The sequence below is a fragment of the Callithrix jacchus genome, chromosome 5 (assembly GCF_049354715.1).
Source record: "Callithrix jacchus isolate 240 chromosome 5, calJac240_pri, whole genome shotgun sequence".
In the NCBI taxonomy this organism is placed as follows: domain Eukaryota; kingdom Metazoa; phylum Chordata; class Mammalia; order Primates; family Cebidae; genus Callithrix; species Callithrix jacchus.
In genome coordinates this window covers 88,386,583-88,402,170 of record NC_133506.1, presented here as the reverse complement: position 1 = coordinate 88,402,170, position 15,588 = coordinate 88,386,583, and the positions used below count along the sequence as shown (strand labels likewise).

The 15,588-nt window shown below is 36.1% G+C and overlaps 1 protein-coding gene across 12 annotated transcripts in view; it reads right to left on the bottom strand.

The window, feature by feature from the left end:
• The window catches only part of TANC2 (tetratricopeptide repeat, ankyrin repeat and coiled-coil containing 2), a 440,895-nt gene that overhangs the window by 304,358 nt on the left and 120,949 nt on the right, over positions 1-15,588 (bottom strand). Inside the window, exon 1 of one of the 12 annotated variants that reach the window (XM_035300393.3) lies at positions 6,054-6,212. The exons of 10 other annotated variants lie outside the window; for them this stretch is intronic. In XM_035300393.3, coding sequence (XP_035156284.1) covers positions 6,054-6,060 — 7 coding nt within the window. In that variant the 5' untranslated portion in view covers positions 6,061-6,212. Of the gene's footprint in view, positions 1-5,892; positions 6,007-6,053; positions 6,213-15,588 lie in introns of those variants that run through there. One more of the 12 variants, XM_035300394.3, reaches the window with a different exon arrangement.

Below are 15,588 nucleotides of genomic sequence, written 5' to 3'. Positions count from 1 at the left end.
GGCGCTCCTGCTATATGTGACTATATATCATAGATATCAAAAAGCAATTAAACTCTAAGAAGTGTATTTGGCTGTATGTTTTTCATTAGATGCTTCTTTCTCTCACCAGTTTTATGTAGCCTCTTTCCTTTCTTTCTTCTCTTTAATGAAATGGAATACAAATACTCGCCAATGCAGACCACTGCAGCTAAGAGTTTGGACTACAGTTCAGGAAAGCAAAAAGCAGAATCATATGCCAAGAAAATCATGATCCTATATAGACTGTCAAACAGTTCCAAACCTCAGCTTCCAGTAAAAGTTATACCACCTTGGTTCCTTCAATATCTTTCATACTGCTTCTTATTCATCTTATCCTGTTTTTTAGCATGGGTTTTTCTCTTTTGGTCCCTTAAGTGGATATTTCTTAAGGTTTACTTCTTGACCCCCAAGAACAGATACTGAAGTTAGAGAGAAAAGGTTGGAACCCTGATCTCCTAGGTCTAAATTCTTCGTGGTTAGCCTGATTAGGTCTTGTTTTCTTCATAACTTAGATTAGGGCCATAATAATTAAAAATGCTAACGAAAAGACAAATTCCTGGTAAATGCTTATGAAATATTTACTTCCTACTTTTTCTATTTGTTCAATTCCCATTCTAAAGAGATTTTACCTGCTCCTACAATTTTAACTATACTCTCTATGGGTACAGCTTCAAAATTTACAGCTTAAAACCTACTTATTCTCAAAGTGCTGAAAACACACTTCCCCTCTCATATCCTCCTATCACCTTGAACCCAATGTGTTGCAATCTCTTAAGATCAGCTACCTGTCTAAGCTCTTTTCCTATTAGCGAAGCCATCATTTTTCTTCTTAAAATCTTATAATCATCTTTAGGAGATCTTTCACATTCCTGTATTCTATTACTGACCCGTCATCAATTTGCTTATTCCTCCAAAATCTTTTTCTCTCTATACATTTTCCAGTGCTACCATGTTAGCTTACTGCTGCTTCCTCAATTTGGTCCCAGTTTTCTCTTCCAGGGCATCCTTCCATGAAATCTCTGTTCTAGATAAACTGATATATTTACCATTTGAATGCATCCTGTACACTCTTGCTTCTAAGATTTTACTTTCTAATAGATACAATAAACATAATCTTTTCTCCCCTTTAAAAAACACACTCATGCTTAAGATATTAAAGCAAAGTATAATTTATTTGGGGTATCTGAGTAAATTATGTTTCCATAATCTTCTGTTTTTGTTTTTTTGGGTTTTTGTTTTGTTTCTTTTTTGAGATACAGTCTCACTCTGTCACCCAGGCTGGAGTATAGTGATGTGATGTTGGCTCACTGTAACCTCTGCCTCCCCCATTTCAAGCGATTCTTGTGCCTCAGCCACCCGGGTAGCTGGGATTACAGGCATGTGCCACCATGCTCAGCTAATTTTTGTATTTTTAGTGAAGACAGGGTTTCACCATGTTGGCCAGGTTGTTCTCAAACTCCTTCTCCTTTGAGAAGCCACCTGCCTTGGTTTCTCAAAGTGCTGGGATTACAGGCATGAGCCACTACACCCAGCCATGTTTTCATAATCTTCTGGAATGCTAAGATGACTTCTGTCACACTTTATTTTGTGCAGCTAATCACCCTTCTTTCCTTCTAACTGACATAGCTTTCTTTGGTCAGTTATTTCCTAAAGCATGCTCCTTGGAACACTTACTTGTTCCACATGATTTTGCAGGGGCATGTAAGAAAAATAAAGGGTCTGTTGTGAAGTTTTAGCGATGGTAGATTAAACAATTAAAAAGGTCCCTTTGTTGTAGGACTTCCCAGGCTTTAAAATGCTAAACCATTTCTCTATCATCATTCTTCTCTAGTTCTGACATGTATCCCTTTCTCATCCCACTACGGCTTAACTCAACTTCAAACCACTACTCAGTCTTTTAAATTGAGTAAGCCTTCCAGATTCAACCAGACTGATTTTTTCATCCTTGCCTGTTGATTCTCAATCTCCTTCTCCAGGGAAATATGGAGAGATGAAGTCTCACTCTGTTGCCCAGGCTAGAGTGCAGTGGTATGATCACAGCTCACCGCATCCTCAAACTCCTCGCTCAAGCGACCCTCCAAATAGTTGGGACTACAGGCATAGGTAGGCTCAACCTCAGCCTTCCGTAGTTGGGACTACAGGCGTAGGTAGGCCACCACACCTAGCTAATGAGGATTTCTATCTTTAAAACCATACCCAGGCCCGATGATCTAAGCAGTATGTCTTCAACTGGGGAATACATATAGGTAAGAATATTATGTTGAGGTATACAAATTTGTAAGAGAAAATGTGATATATTTTCCTGAAGAGTTTTACTTAAAGGTTTTTTGGGAAACATTTTTATTATAAAATAAAAATACATGTAGAATGTACAATGTTTTAAAGAAATATGAGACTTGTAAGAAATTTCTAGGTTTCCTTCTGGATACCACTTCAGGCTATATCCCAGACCCCTTTGGTAAGCATTCAAATGCCTCTGCCCTAAAGGAACTTCCAAAGAAAAGTCCAAAAGGCACTGACGTAGGCCAATGGAAAGGAACAGGAGAAAGTAAGTATCAAGGACTCAGAAAATGCTTCCTCTGTGTCAAGTACCATATTAGATGCTTTATCTATATACTTTTCTTAATGCCCAAAATTACACTACAAAAATGCACTACTTATTAATCTTATAGAATCTTACAGAAGTCTCACAAAAGTTAACCTGTCCTAAGCTGCAAAGTTTACAATAGTAAAAATATTTTCTTATATAATGTTGGAGTGATAAAGAACACACATTTAACACTGAAATATTATGGTTAATTCCCATGAGAAAAATAGCTAAGATAACTAGAAATGGCCCTTTTAAAATTTATCACCAATATGAGTCCTTCAGTCTTAATGCAGTCTCTAACAGAAATGAGGTACCTATTTTCTAGTAAAAGCTTATTACTGCTACTAGCAAATTCCCAGATATTCAGAAGTATTATTAGGATAACATGTTTAAGTTTCAGTTAATGCAAATCAGGGGAAAAAACTTAAGACTTTACATTTGTAATTGTTACATACTATTCACTAGCATATTTCCTTCCAAAGAAAAGCAATGCCTACTATTAACTAGGATTTTCCCAGTTGTATGTTATATGAACAATATTGAATATTTCTTTTTTTTTTTTTTGGGGGACAGAGTCTCATACTGTCACCCAGGTTACAGTGCAGTGAAGCAATCACCGCTCACTGTAGCCTTAACTTCCCAGCCTCAGGCGATTTTCCTATCAAACCTCCCAAGCAGCTGGGACCAGAGGTGTGTACCACGATGCCTGGCTAATTTTTTTGTATTTTTTGTAAAGGCAGGGTTTTACCATGTTGCCCAGGCTGGTCTCAAACTCCTGAGCTCAAGCTATCCACCCATATCAGCTTCCCAAAGTGGTGGGATTACAGGCATGAGTCACCACACCCAGCCTTCAAAAGACTTTTTAAAGAATTTAAGAAAGTAAGACTGAAGATGTCAAAGTAGTTTGAAATTGAAGGGCTAAATGATTATCCAAAGCATGTCTTATTTTTTTCATAGAACACTGCCAGTTAAATCTGCAACTTAAATCTTTACATGCTAAAATTAACCGGGTGGCCTTTACTTTAAGAAAACATAACATATATACAGATTTACCAAATCAGCATAATAGGGATTATTATAAAAGGACTTATTGTAGAATCTTTTAAAATTAGGGAGCTCTATAGTGGATTTTATATTAGCCAGTTTACAAACAAACAGGTTAATATGCAATCTTTAAGGAATATATGTTAAGTGAAACTCCAAACATTAAAAAGAAATACTAAAAGATATGGCCAAGAAAGATTACTTAAAAATAAATAAATCTGCTAATAAAAATACTAACCTCATTAAAAAATACTAACCTCAGTCTTTGTTATTATTTCTTTTAATGAGACAGAGTCTCACTCTGTTGCTCAGGGTCTCACTATGTCACTCCGTCTGGAGTCAGTGGCACAATCACGGATTGCTGCAGCCTCAACCTCCCAGGTTAGGTGATCCTCCTGCCTCAGCCTCCCAAGTGTCTGGGACCACAGGCATGTGCAGTCATGCCTGGCTAATTAAAAAAAAATTATTTGTAGAGATGGGGTCTCCCTATTTGCCCAGGCTAGTCTTGAACTCCTGGCCTCAAGGGATCTTCCCATCTCAGCCTCACAAAGTGCTGGGATTACAGGCATGAGCCATGGCACCTGGCTTTTTGCTACTGTTAATAAAAATTATAGTTGCAGAGATAATGGAATATAAAATCCTTTGTTTTCTATATATATATCTGTGAGGACAGTCATAAAGAAGTATTAACTTGTATACAATTATTAAATACATGTAAATTTAAAAATTAATATTTTATTTACTTGCAGAGCAATAGTTAAAATGTGAATATTTAATTTATTTAATCTGTATAGATGATAGAAGCAAAATCTTTTTATTAACAACATATGTAACTGTGAATACAAATGATTAATCCTTTCATTATCCCTTAACATATTAATTCTCCCTACTTAAAGGCTTTCTAAACATTGGGCAAAATCGCTTGTATAAATATACAGGTAAAGTCTCAAAAATGGAAGGAGTAGAAATTGAATGGTATAATGACAAAATAGCAAAAATCTTCTTTTGCTAATTTTATAAATTATAAGAACCTAGTCATATCACTGAAGTATATATTTTCCAAATAATGTGCATTTCAGAAGAGCAACTCAGACTAGGAGCCACGGCTCATACCTATAACCCTAGAGCTTGGGGAGGCCAAAGTGGGAGGATTGCTTGAGCCCAGGAGGTTGAGATCAGCCTGGGCAACATGAGACTCCATCTCTACAACAATTTTCTTTTTAATTAGTTGAATATGTTGGCACATGCCTGTAGTCCCAGCTACTCAAGAGGGTGAGGGAGGAGTATAGCTTGAGCCTGAAAGGTCAAGGCTGCAGAGAGCCATGATTGCGCCACTGCACTCCAGCCTGGGCAACATAGTAAAAGCCTGTCTCAGTCAGTAAGTCAATATGAGCAAGACAGGAAGACAAGTAATTGAAAGAATAAGACTAAATGAAAATATCTTTTTCTTTTTTGAAGAGGCTGAAGAGCACTATAAATATTTTAATTTTGAAAAACCAAGTTCCTACTTTTAAGACATTTCTAAGTTACCATGGTTTGTGGAGGAACTAAGAAAAGAAAATAATTAAAAGCCAGAAAACAAATGAAATCTTTTGAGAAAATTCATTATATAAAATCAATATATCTTAAGTTGATAATTACCAAATGATTTAAAAATACAAGCAAAAAAGGTAAATGTCTAATTTAGCCTAAACTCAACTGGGAAACTAACAAGAAATATCATAACTTGCAAATTGTGTTAAATTAAAAAAAAATTCTTAAACTAAGAACATCCAATTGTAAACACTCCAGTTGATGAAATAATAAGATACTTATGTATTAGAAAAGCTTGTTTATAAAATTCCAGATTTCCATATTGTTAGTTTTTTAAAGGTATTTTATTTATAAGGATATTGCAAAAGGAAATAGAGGTCTATTCTGGAATTGCAATCTAACAAGAAAGACAGTCTAACCTTCACATTTACATTGAAAAATTGAGATTTTAACAGCCTTTTCTGCAATATGCATATTTTTAAAAAATATAAAACTATTTCAAAAAGCTCATATATGCATATAAATATATAAAGCAAAAGAACACACAATTAAAAATTGAATAAATGTGCCAAAAGACAGTTTCTTAATGGCTTCCTTGAAAACTAAGTGTCAAATTATCTTAGGCTGTGCTTCTTTTTCTACAAAGAACAAAGTAGACCTTATAGCTCAGAAATCCATGTAACAAGTACTCTACTCATCATACTCACAGGTTTTAGTTTTTCTTCCTCACTAGTCAATACCATAGAGTCTTTTCCCCTAGAAACTCTGAAAGGCTTCTTATTCACTGGTCATGTTGTTATCAGACCCGACACATCAGGAATGACCCACACTAATCTCCAGCCAGCTCTTTACGATGCCCAGAACTTACGGTGCATTACAGGTGATACTTCTTATAGCAGATGTTGATTATGGTCCCAAAACACAAGAGATGCTCCCAGAGGGGTTTAGAACCCCTAACAACATCACCTGCTTCTTTTTATATCCAGAGAAGCACTGTGGTGTTCTCTTTTGAACAACTAATGACTTCAGGAGATTACACAGACGAGTTCTTTTCATTAGATTGCTTGACATTAGCTTATCCTTTCAGAATACTGCAGCAAATACAGGTTGTATGATTCCATTAGGAAAAAAGAAATATTTTTACACAATTTTTCTCTGTGGCGCAGTTTAGTTTACCCTTCTGTGACAGCAAATTACTAGAAGAACTGGTTCTTAGTTTTCTAATGGCGCAGCGTTAACACAGTGAATGATTCACGGATGTTCTTCTTAACATTCAGGAGTAACAAGGAAGGCTAGCAGTGCAGCCCAGGTCCAGAGCTGATGAATGGTGCAGTGCTGCTGTTGTCATAGCAACCAAGAGGAAAAAAGCAGCACCATGTAAGGATCTGTGACATGGATTCTGGGAACAATTTATATTAAAAAGCTGTAAGCTTCTCGTGCCTTAAAGCTGTAAACTCCTCTCACTGTTTCCTTCTCATATTTTACTCTACTGGATTTTTGAATCAGAGCTATATGAATGTACATTGCAAAACAGTTACTTAGTAGACATCAACAAAAAAAATGCAGTTGAGGTAATTTAAAAGGGTAACAATACTTTAGAAAGCTAATTCAGGTCTGCAGTATCTCCATAATGTATTGTTAAGTGTTAAAATTATACAGTGATTTTGTTGCAATGTAAGGAACTGTCTAGAGTTTGAGATAGTAGAAAATTTATTTTTATATACTTAGAGATATTTAAACCCTAATTAAATGCCTTTCATTCAGATGGTATGTATCAGATATACCCAAACTGCAGCACTATCAACTGGCTGACTTAGAAAATACCAATGACACCAATTTCTTTTTTTTTTTTAATTGCATTTTAGGTTTTGGAGTACATGTGAAGAACATGCAAGATAGTTGCATAGGTATACACATGGTAGTGTGATTTGCTGCCTTCCTCCCCTTCACCTATACCCATGCTCTCTCTCCCCAACTTCCCACCCCCCGCTGTCCATCCCCTATTCCCCCCAATAGACCCCAGTGTGTAGTGCTCCCCTCCCTGTGTCCATGTGTTCTCATTGTTCAACACCCGCCTGTGAGTGAGAACATGTGGTATTTCATTTTCTGTTCTTGCGAATGACACCAATTTCAAAGCGAGGCATACTATCACCTGTATTCCTTCTAGATAAAGACAGTTTCAAAAGACACTAACTTCACTAAAAATGCTTATAGCCTTCATTCATGAACAAGAAAACTTCTCCATCAATCACTTGTAAGACGGGGTTACTGACCCACCCATGCTTCTAATGGCCTCTCCCTAACTGGGCCTGGACAATCTTTTTCTTGTCAGTTTCTCCTCACCTCTCAGGAATCAGGAAGAGTTCCTTCCTTTCCAGGGGATAGTAGGATAGCTTCCAAAAGGAATCATAGGAGAAGTGGGAGCAAGGGAGACCATCAATGAGTAGATTATTGTAATGGTACTCTCTCTATAGTCTTCTGGACATGGCTTTGAGATGACTGGTGCAGAAAAAATATCTTTCATTAGATTTATTAAGCATGGGCCACTGATGTTATGATATATCATCTATTACATAGGGCAATTCTGTATGAAATTGTTCTATATCATATCTGTGTGTTACTTTTCCATCACCACTTATTTAATGAAATGTTTAGATATGATACAAAACAAAATATTAAATATATTTACTTAATACACTGTTATCTTATATGGGCAACACTGCCATTGTAACAGGAATTCTGGAACAGTTATGTATTTGTTGGTCATATATTTATGATGCATTTATCTCTATAAATGAAGAACCTAAGTAAATTGTGACTAAAAAGAACTGCAATGTGGTGGGATGGACATGTATTTGACTAGTCTTCTGACTGTAGTTGGACTAACAGCTTTGCTATTTTTAAATATAGCCCTGAATAAGTCATCTAACCACTCTGACCCACTGATTCATCTCAGCAAAGTATTTTCTAACTTCTTCCTAAAGCTACTGTGGGAATAGAATAAAATAAAATAATATGATGCAAAGGCTTGAAATTCTAAAAATCTATATTATCTTATTTAATAGTATCTAATTAAGTGAAACAGGAAAGATAAAAAGGAAAAATGGAATTTCAATAGAACTCCACAGACACAGAAAATTTCCTAAAAAGGTAAATATTTCTCCAGGCTAGGTTTTACGTCTGACTGGATATTGTGGCCCATCACACTGCACATACTTGTCACAAGTAGCTATTTCTTTTTAGAATTATAGTAGACACATATACTGTGGACCAGTGTTCAAGGATTATTTAATATAATAATGTACAAGTAATTCTACTGCCTCAACATGACTTATAAAATGTCTTTAGAAAATAGTAACTTGGTAATAAAGAAGTATAAGCAGTTTCTATGGAATGGTAATACCAAAGAGCATGCAAAGTGATAAACTTGTTTAAAATAATCTATTACTTTTTATCCTAACCGACTAGAAAACTATAGGGTAAACTCAAAAATGAACTTTTATGTTTGACTTGAAAATTCCATCTCATTCTGTTTCCTGGATAGTCTAATCTCTTCTGTCTAGTAAATTTTTAAAATCAAATATTGTCTTGCCCCAGTAGTTATTTTTAATGGAAGTTCTCTTTGGTTGTAACTTTTTAGAATACTGATTATTCAATATCTGAGGTAAAAAGAGCAAGTTTCTCTCCCATCTCCCCACTCATCAAGTCTTGTTGAACAGATCTTTTCATTAGAGGGATACCAGGAAAGTTCTGCAAAAACAGGAAAAGCTGGACAATAAATAATTTTTTCACTGACTTTCATGTTAATGTTACCTATGCTCCATACGAGCTAACTGGGATGAGGACATGGTTAAAATACTTTAAAAGACAAAGTACACAGGTTTGGTTTTGTTTAAAAAATTGGATTAAACTTAAGGGTGGAGAGAGATTTAAGGAGTTAAGCTATTCCCCCTGGTTACGAATTTTTAACTCCTTTATGATTAATTTAGGTAAGTCATGCTAAAACGTACACGATTTTATATTTTTTATTTTTATTCCTTTTCCAGTTTTCTCATATTAAAAGCTTTTTCTAAAGAGTAATCATCAGTACTAAACTCTATGGTGCTTAAAGGTAGGGTATTTATGAAGAGGTGTACATATGAAATCTCTGTTCTCACAGCAGTAAGAAAGTAACCATCCTACTAGTTATATCAATTCAGGCTTTGGCCAAATCTCTACGTGGGGTTATCTTTCCTAGCAATGGCTACTGCTCCAGATCAGGACTTCAAGCTGCAACAGTAGGGTAATGACTGACAGAAGAAAAAGAAATATATTTGTAAAAATAATATGTGATCTCTACACATTAGCCAATTACTTTATCTGGGGGTCAAACAAAAAAAGAGTAAAGAGCAAAATAGCTACAGCTCTAAAGAATAAACTGGCAGGGTTGGACATATCGAGAAGCAGTTTTTCTGTTTAATGAAGGTAATAAATGATATTTAATGGATTTCTGAGGATAATTTTCTTTATACTCAGTTTTTATTTTATATGTTGACTTTACTCCCTAAACCCTCAGTAAAATTTTCCCAAATGTGTGATGCTACCTCTAAATGACAACTGTAACATTTGATAAAGGTCATGAGCTGGCAGGTGGTTCTTTCAGAATGTTTTTATTGATAAGCAAGGCATAAAAGGGCATACTGAGCCATAAGATACACATATCAAATCTCCTTTCTCTCATTTTACTTACTTCATTAAACTAAACTGAAGTTATAAAATTTACTGAATTATATAGATGTATATGCAATTAAAAAACCATTTTCAGAAATCAGAAACATAAACGTTAATCAGAAATGGGGAAAACAGAGACGTTCAACTAACTCTGGTATAACTCAAAACAGTGCTCATTGTGCTATCTAAACAAAGTCATCAAACAGATCATTAATACCACATAGACAATTCTAAAATGACCATATTTCTTGGCTGGGCACAGTGGCTCACACCTATAATCCTAGCACTTTGGGAAACCGGGGTGAGAGGACTGCTTGAGCCCAGGAGTTTGAGACCAGTCTGGGCAACATGGCAAGACTCCATCTCTACAAAATAATGAAAAAAATCAGTCAGGTATGGAGGTGCATGCTTGTAGTCCCAGCTACTCAGGAGGCTGAGGTGGGAAGATCGCTTGACCCCAGGAGGTTGAGGCTGTAGTGAGCAGTGATCATGCCATTGCACTCCAACCTGGGTGACAAAGCAAGACTCTCTTAAAAAAATGAGTAAAATGAAATCACCATATTTCTTAACTTTTGAAATTCTGCTAATGACATGAATGACTGATGGACAAGGTAAGGATGTGTATTTACAATTAAGAAAGGCCAGCTGCACTGAAAATGTCCGACAACACTCTGCCTCTGGTGTTTAAAATCCTCCTCTGAGAGGGAGTTACTCTGTCATGCCATGTGCTTCCTACTCTCATGGGCTGAATGTTAACTTGGGTGCATAATTTTCTATAATGAGAATAAATATATGGCTTAGCATTATAAAAATTTGACATTATAATGTGAACATATATTCTGTTCTAAGCTTTGCATTATCCCATATTATAATTTATTTCCTGTTTAGAGAGTTACTAATGATTCATTTTGAATCGTGGATATTTGACTTTTGTGATGCTTTGTAACTGAAAAGTATTCCTCATGGACAAAATTGTTTAGTCCTTAAATTCCACATTTGACACTTTCTAAACTGCTCACATTCCATAGCAGGTGGGAAGTTAAGAAAGTAGGGAAGGACAAGGTTAACTGAGTAAAAAAAATTGGCTTCCTAGGAACTGTGGCATAAATCATGGTGAGTTTTCTCGGGAAGGTCACAGAAGAAGGATGGACAATGAAGGATTTTTTTTCTGTTATCTTCATGGTATTTTCCATGTTTAAAACCAATATCCAATTCTTGGAACCACAACACAGTAGCTAAAAAGGATATTGATTGGCTGGGCACAGTGGCTCGCGCCTGTAATCCCAGCACTTTGGGAGGCCGAGACGGGTGGATCACGAGGTCAAGAGACCAAGACCATCCTGGTCAACATGGTGAAACCCCGTCTCTACTAAAAATACAAAAAATTAGCTGGGCATGGTGGCACGTGCCTGTAATCCCAGCTACTCAGGAGGCTGAGGCAGGAAAATTGCCTGAACCCAGGAGGCGGAGGTTGTGGTGAGCTGAGATGCACTCCCGCCTGGGTAACAAAAGAGAAACTCCATCTCAAAAAAAAAAAAAAAAAAAAAGGATATTGATCAAGTGACAACTTTTTCACATGTTAGGATTCTTTTTATTATTTCCCCTTGTTTGTTACAAGAAGTGCTTGGCACAAAAAGAAACTCTTGACACACATTTCTGTATTCCTCTTAGCCTTAAGGTGTTATTATCTTCACTTTACATATGAAGAAACAGGAGCTCAAAAAGAACTAATCCGCACAGAGTTTACAAATAAATATGTAGAATTCTAATTGGGTTCTTCGTCCAACTAGGTTCTTGACCAGTGTGATCCTATCAGTTCTTTTGGGCCTAGAGTTCTGAACCTTAACCCTGCCATATTATAGACATTCCATAAAGACTTGCTGAAAACAAACATTACCTAACACTGTGTCCTCATTGTTAGACATTTTTCTTGGTGCTGAGTACTTGTCCTCCCTGTAACTTTGCCTACTGCCTGCTCCTAGATTCCCTTGGATTAACAGGTTCTACCTACTTCCTGTGACACCCAACAATTACCCTACTGCTGATCCACCCTAATGTCTAGGGTCTGTTTAGGCATCTACTTCATGAGTGCTACCACACTGTATCTTACTAACTTGCCTTCTCCTTCTCCGGGTCCTAGGTGTCCTTGGTTTGACTCTTCATTGCCCAACAGCACTAAAAGGAACGATGAACAGTCAATTTAACACTCCATTTTTAGGCAAACATTTCTTTAAGAATACAGAGAAAAGAAGCTATGAGCCAATGGTCAGTCATTTTAAAAGAGAATATGGTTTGAGGGTACAGATTAAAAATAAAAAGGAATTTACACAATCACAAACGTATGGAAGCATCTAAAGAAATATACATTGCTATACCAGGAATTTTCTCATAAAGACAGAGAAGAAATATACAAAGAGAGAAGGAAATTATCAAATACAAAGAATAGAAAACCATCTAATTACATTGTCCAGGAAGAATAGAGCCCCAGCTGAGAAGAGCTATGTTTTTAATACAGCAAAAATGACTGCTGGGATTTTTTTTTTTTTTTTTGAGATGGAGTTTTACTCTTGTTGCCCAGGCTGGAGTGCAATGGCACGATCTCAGCTCACTGCAACCTCCGCCTCCCAGGTTCAAGCGATTCTCTTGCCTCAGGCTCCCCAGTAGCTAGGATTACAGGTGCCTGCCACCACACCCAGCTAACTCTTTTGTATTTTTAGTAGAGATGGGGTTTCACTATGTTGGCAGGTTGGTCTTGAACTCCTGACCTCAGGTGATCCGCTCACCTTGGCTTCCCAAAGTGCTGGGATTACAGGGGTGAGTCACTGCGCCTGGCTGGGATATTTTTAGAACTAAAAAATGGACAAGGAAAGGACAGATCTGCTGCATGGGAAAGATAATCATGTAGTGATTTTATTACAAACTTTCATTTATGAATCACCTTCTATGAGCTAAACTCTTTACTGAGGTCTTGACACACAACTTATTTAATTAATTACTTTTGGGGAGGAGGCAGAGTCTCACTGTTGCCCAGGTTATAGTTCAGTGGTGCTATCTCAACTCACTGCAACCTCTGCCTCCTGGGTTCAAGCAATTCTCCTGCCTCAGCCTCCTGAGTAGCTGGGACTACAGGTGTGTCCCACTACAGTCAACTAATTTTTTGTATTTTTACTACAGACAGAGTTTTGCCATGTTGCCCAGGCTATTGTCAAACTCCTGAGCTCAGGCAATTCTCCCACCTCGGCGTCCCAAAGTGCTGGGATTACAGGTGTGAGCTACTACTCCCAGCCATAATACCTTACTTAATTCGTACGTTACTCTGTGATGCAGAAATACCAATAACATAATACAGGTAAGAAAACATACTCAGAGTAGTTAAGTGACAAGACCAAGGTTATACAGCTAATAAGTAGCAGAGTCAGGGTTTGAAGTATATCTGACTCCAAAGTTTGCCATGCTTAACAATATCGTGCTCTAAGTAAGAGACAGAACAATCCATTATTCAACCCTTGGTGCCACGGTTTGAATGTGGCCTCCAAAATTCAGGTATTGAAATTTAATAGCCAATATGACAGCAGTTAAGAGGCAAGACCTTTAAGAGGTAATTAAGCCATATAAAGGCTCCTCCCTTTGTGGCTGGGATTAAGACTTTATAAAAGAGGCTACAGAATTAGGTTCTCTTGTACTTCCATCTTCCCTCAGGCTTGGACACAATGTCCCTTCCTCCTTGAGGATAATGCAACAAGATGTTATCTTGGAAGCAGACAGCAGCCCTCACCAGACAACCAAACCAGCTGGGTTGGTTGTCTTAGACTTCCCAGCCACCAGAACTATGAGAAAATAAATTTCTGTTCCTTATAAATTACCCAGTCTCAGGTATTTTCTTATAGCAACACAAACAAATTGAGACAACTCTGATTTTGCTTTAATGTCTCCATTGAGGAAAATTATATTTAAACTAATAAACATCATTAAGAGGTCACTAAAGACCAAGTTTTGAGGACAATGAGTTAAAAATACACATAATCAAAATCCAGGCCTACACAATCTACCTTTCAGAATTTGAAAATGACATGAAGACATGAACATCAAACTACCAATAATAGTTTTTACAAAACCAGGCAGGAAATTCATAGAACTACAGGACTAAAGGATGCCACAATGTGGATACTAGGAGTATCTATTAAATTTTTCATAAGAAAAATGCTCACTAAAGTTGATAAGGGGTCACAAAAAAGAGTAATTTCAAAGTAATCTGGTGCCCATTTTGACAGTTTACTAGAGCAGAAGATGATGAAGATAACACAATTGTACTACCATCTTGATAATTAGACAGGCTGTAAATAAAGTCAAGCTAGAGAAAAGAAGACATGATGGCTGCTTTCCAGGATATAAAAGACCGCCATTTGAAAGAAGAGGTTAATTTAAGTCACATAGTTTTAAAAGGCAGAACTAGGACTAATGGGTAGGAGCAATAGAGGAGCGCATTTCCATCCACATAAAGTATAGAACTGACAGTTAAAACTACCAAACAAAGGAACAGGCTACGTTAAAAAGTAGAAAGCTCACCATCATTGAAAGTGTTCAGAAAGAGACTGTTGACTATCCACTGTTTGCTGTAAAGATTAAATTTGCTCAAATAGGTAAACTATTTAATACTGTGTAGAACAGAGTAACAACTCAAAAAATATTATCTTTAATTACTATTACCATTATAATAATTATCATTATCACTTGTAAGTTTACTTAAAACTTGCCTGTAAAATCATCCAGGTCTGCTGACTCTTGGGAATCTTTGATTTCTATGGTTACTAAGCTAGTCTAGTCATAATTTTAAGTTTTCTTGAGTCAAATTTAGAGCGTGCTTTCTTCCATTTCATTCAAGGTTTTGTGTGTGTGTGTTGTTTTGCTATAAAGCTATCTGCTGTATTCCATTATGATAAAAAGATTACTATTAGTGACTAATTCCTTGTTCTGTATGTTATTTATCTTTTCTATTTCCCTCTCTTTTTCATTTTGATCATTTCTATCAAAGATACTTCTACTCTCTTAGTCTTTTCAAAGAAAGTGTGGCTTCACTGATCAAGTACTAGTTTTTTGCTTACTCATTTCACTTTTAACTTTACTGATTACTTCCTGCATCTTTACTACGTCTTTCTCGGTCTCCTTATTAGTTCATTTATTCTCAGTACTTCTCATTTTCTAATAAAAGTATTCAAGGTAATGACTTTTCCATCTAGTACCATTTTGGCTACATTTCATAAGTTTTAATACATAATGCATGTTAATTTCCAACTTTTTTTTCAATTTTGGTTTCTATTTTAACCCAAAAGTTATTTGAAAATTCTTTAAAATTGTAGAAGTAAAAAACAAATTTCTCCCTATCTTTTTTGTTGTTAGATTCTATTTTGATTTTCAGTGAAAAACATCTGTATTATGTAGAGATTTCTTTATGGTCAAATATATAATCAACTTTCATAAACAGTTCACAAGTGCTGGAAAATAATATATGCATAAGAAATCTTATTTTTTAAGTACAAGGTTCTACACTCAGCTGAATGAAGCTTTTAAAAACTTGATACATATTAACTTTACATATTTATGGGGTACATGTGATATCTGGATACAGGCTTACAATATGTAATGATCAAATCAGGGTAACAGATATATCCATTATCTCAAAAACTCATTTCTTT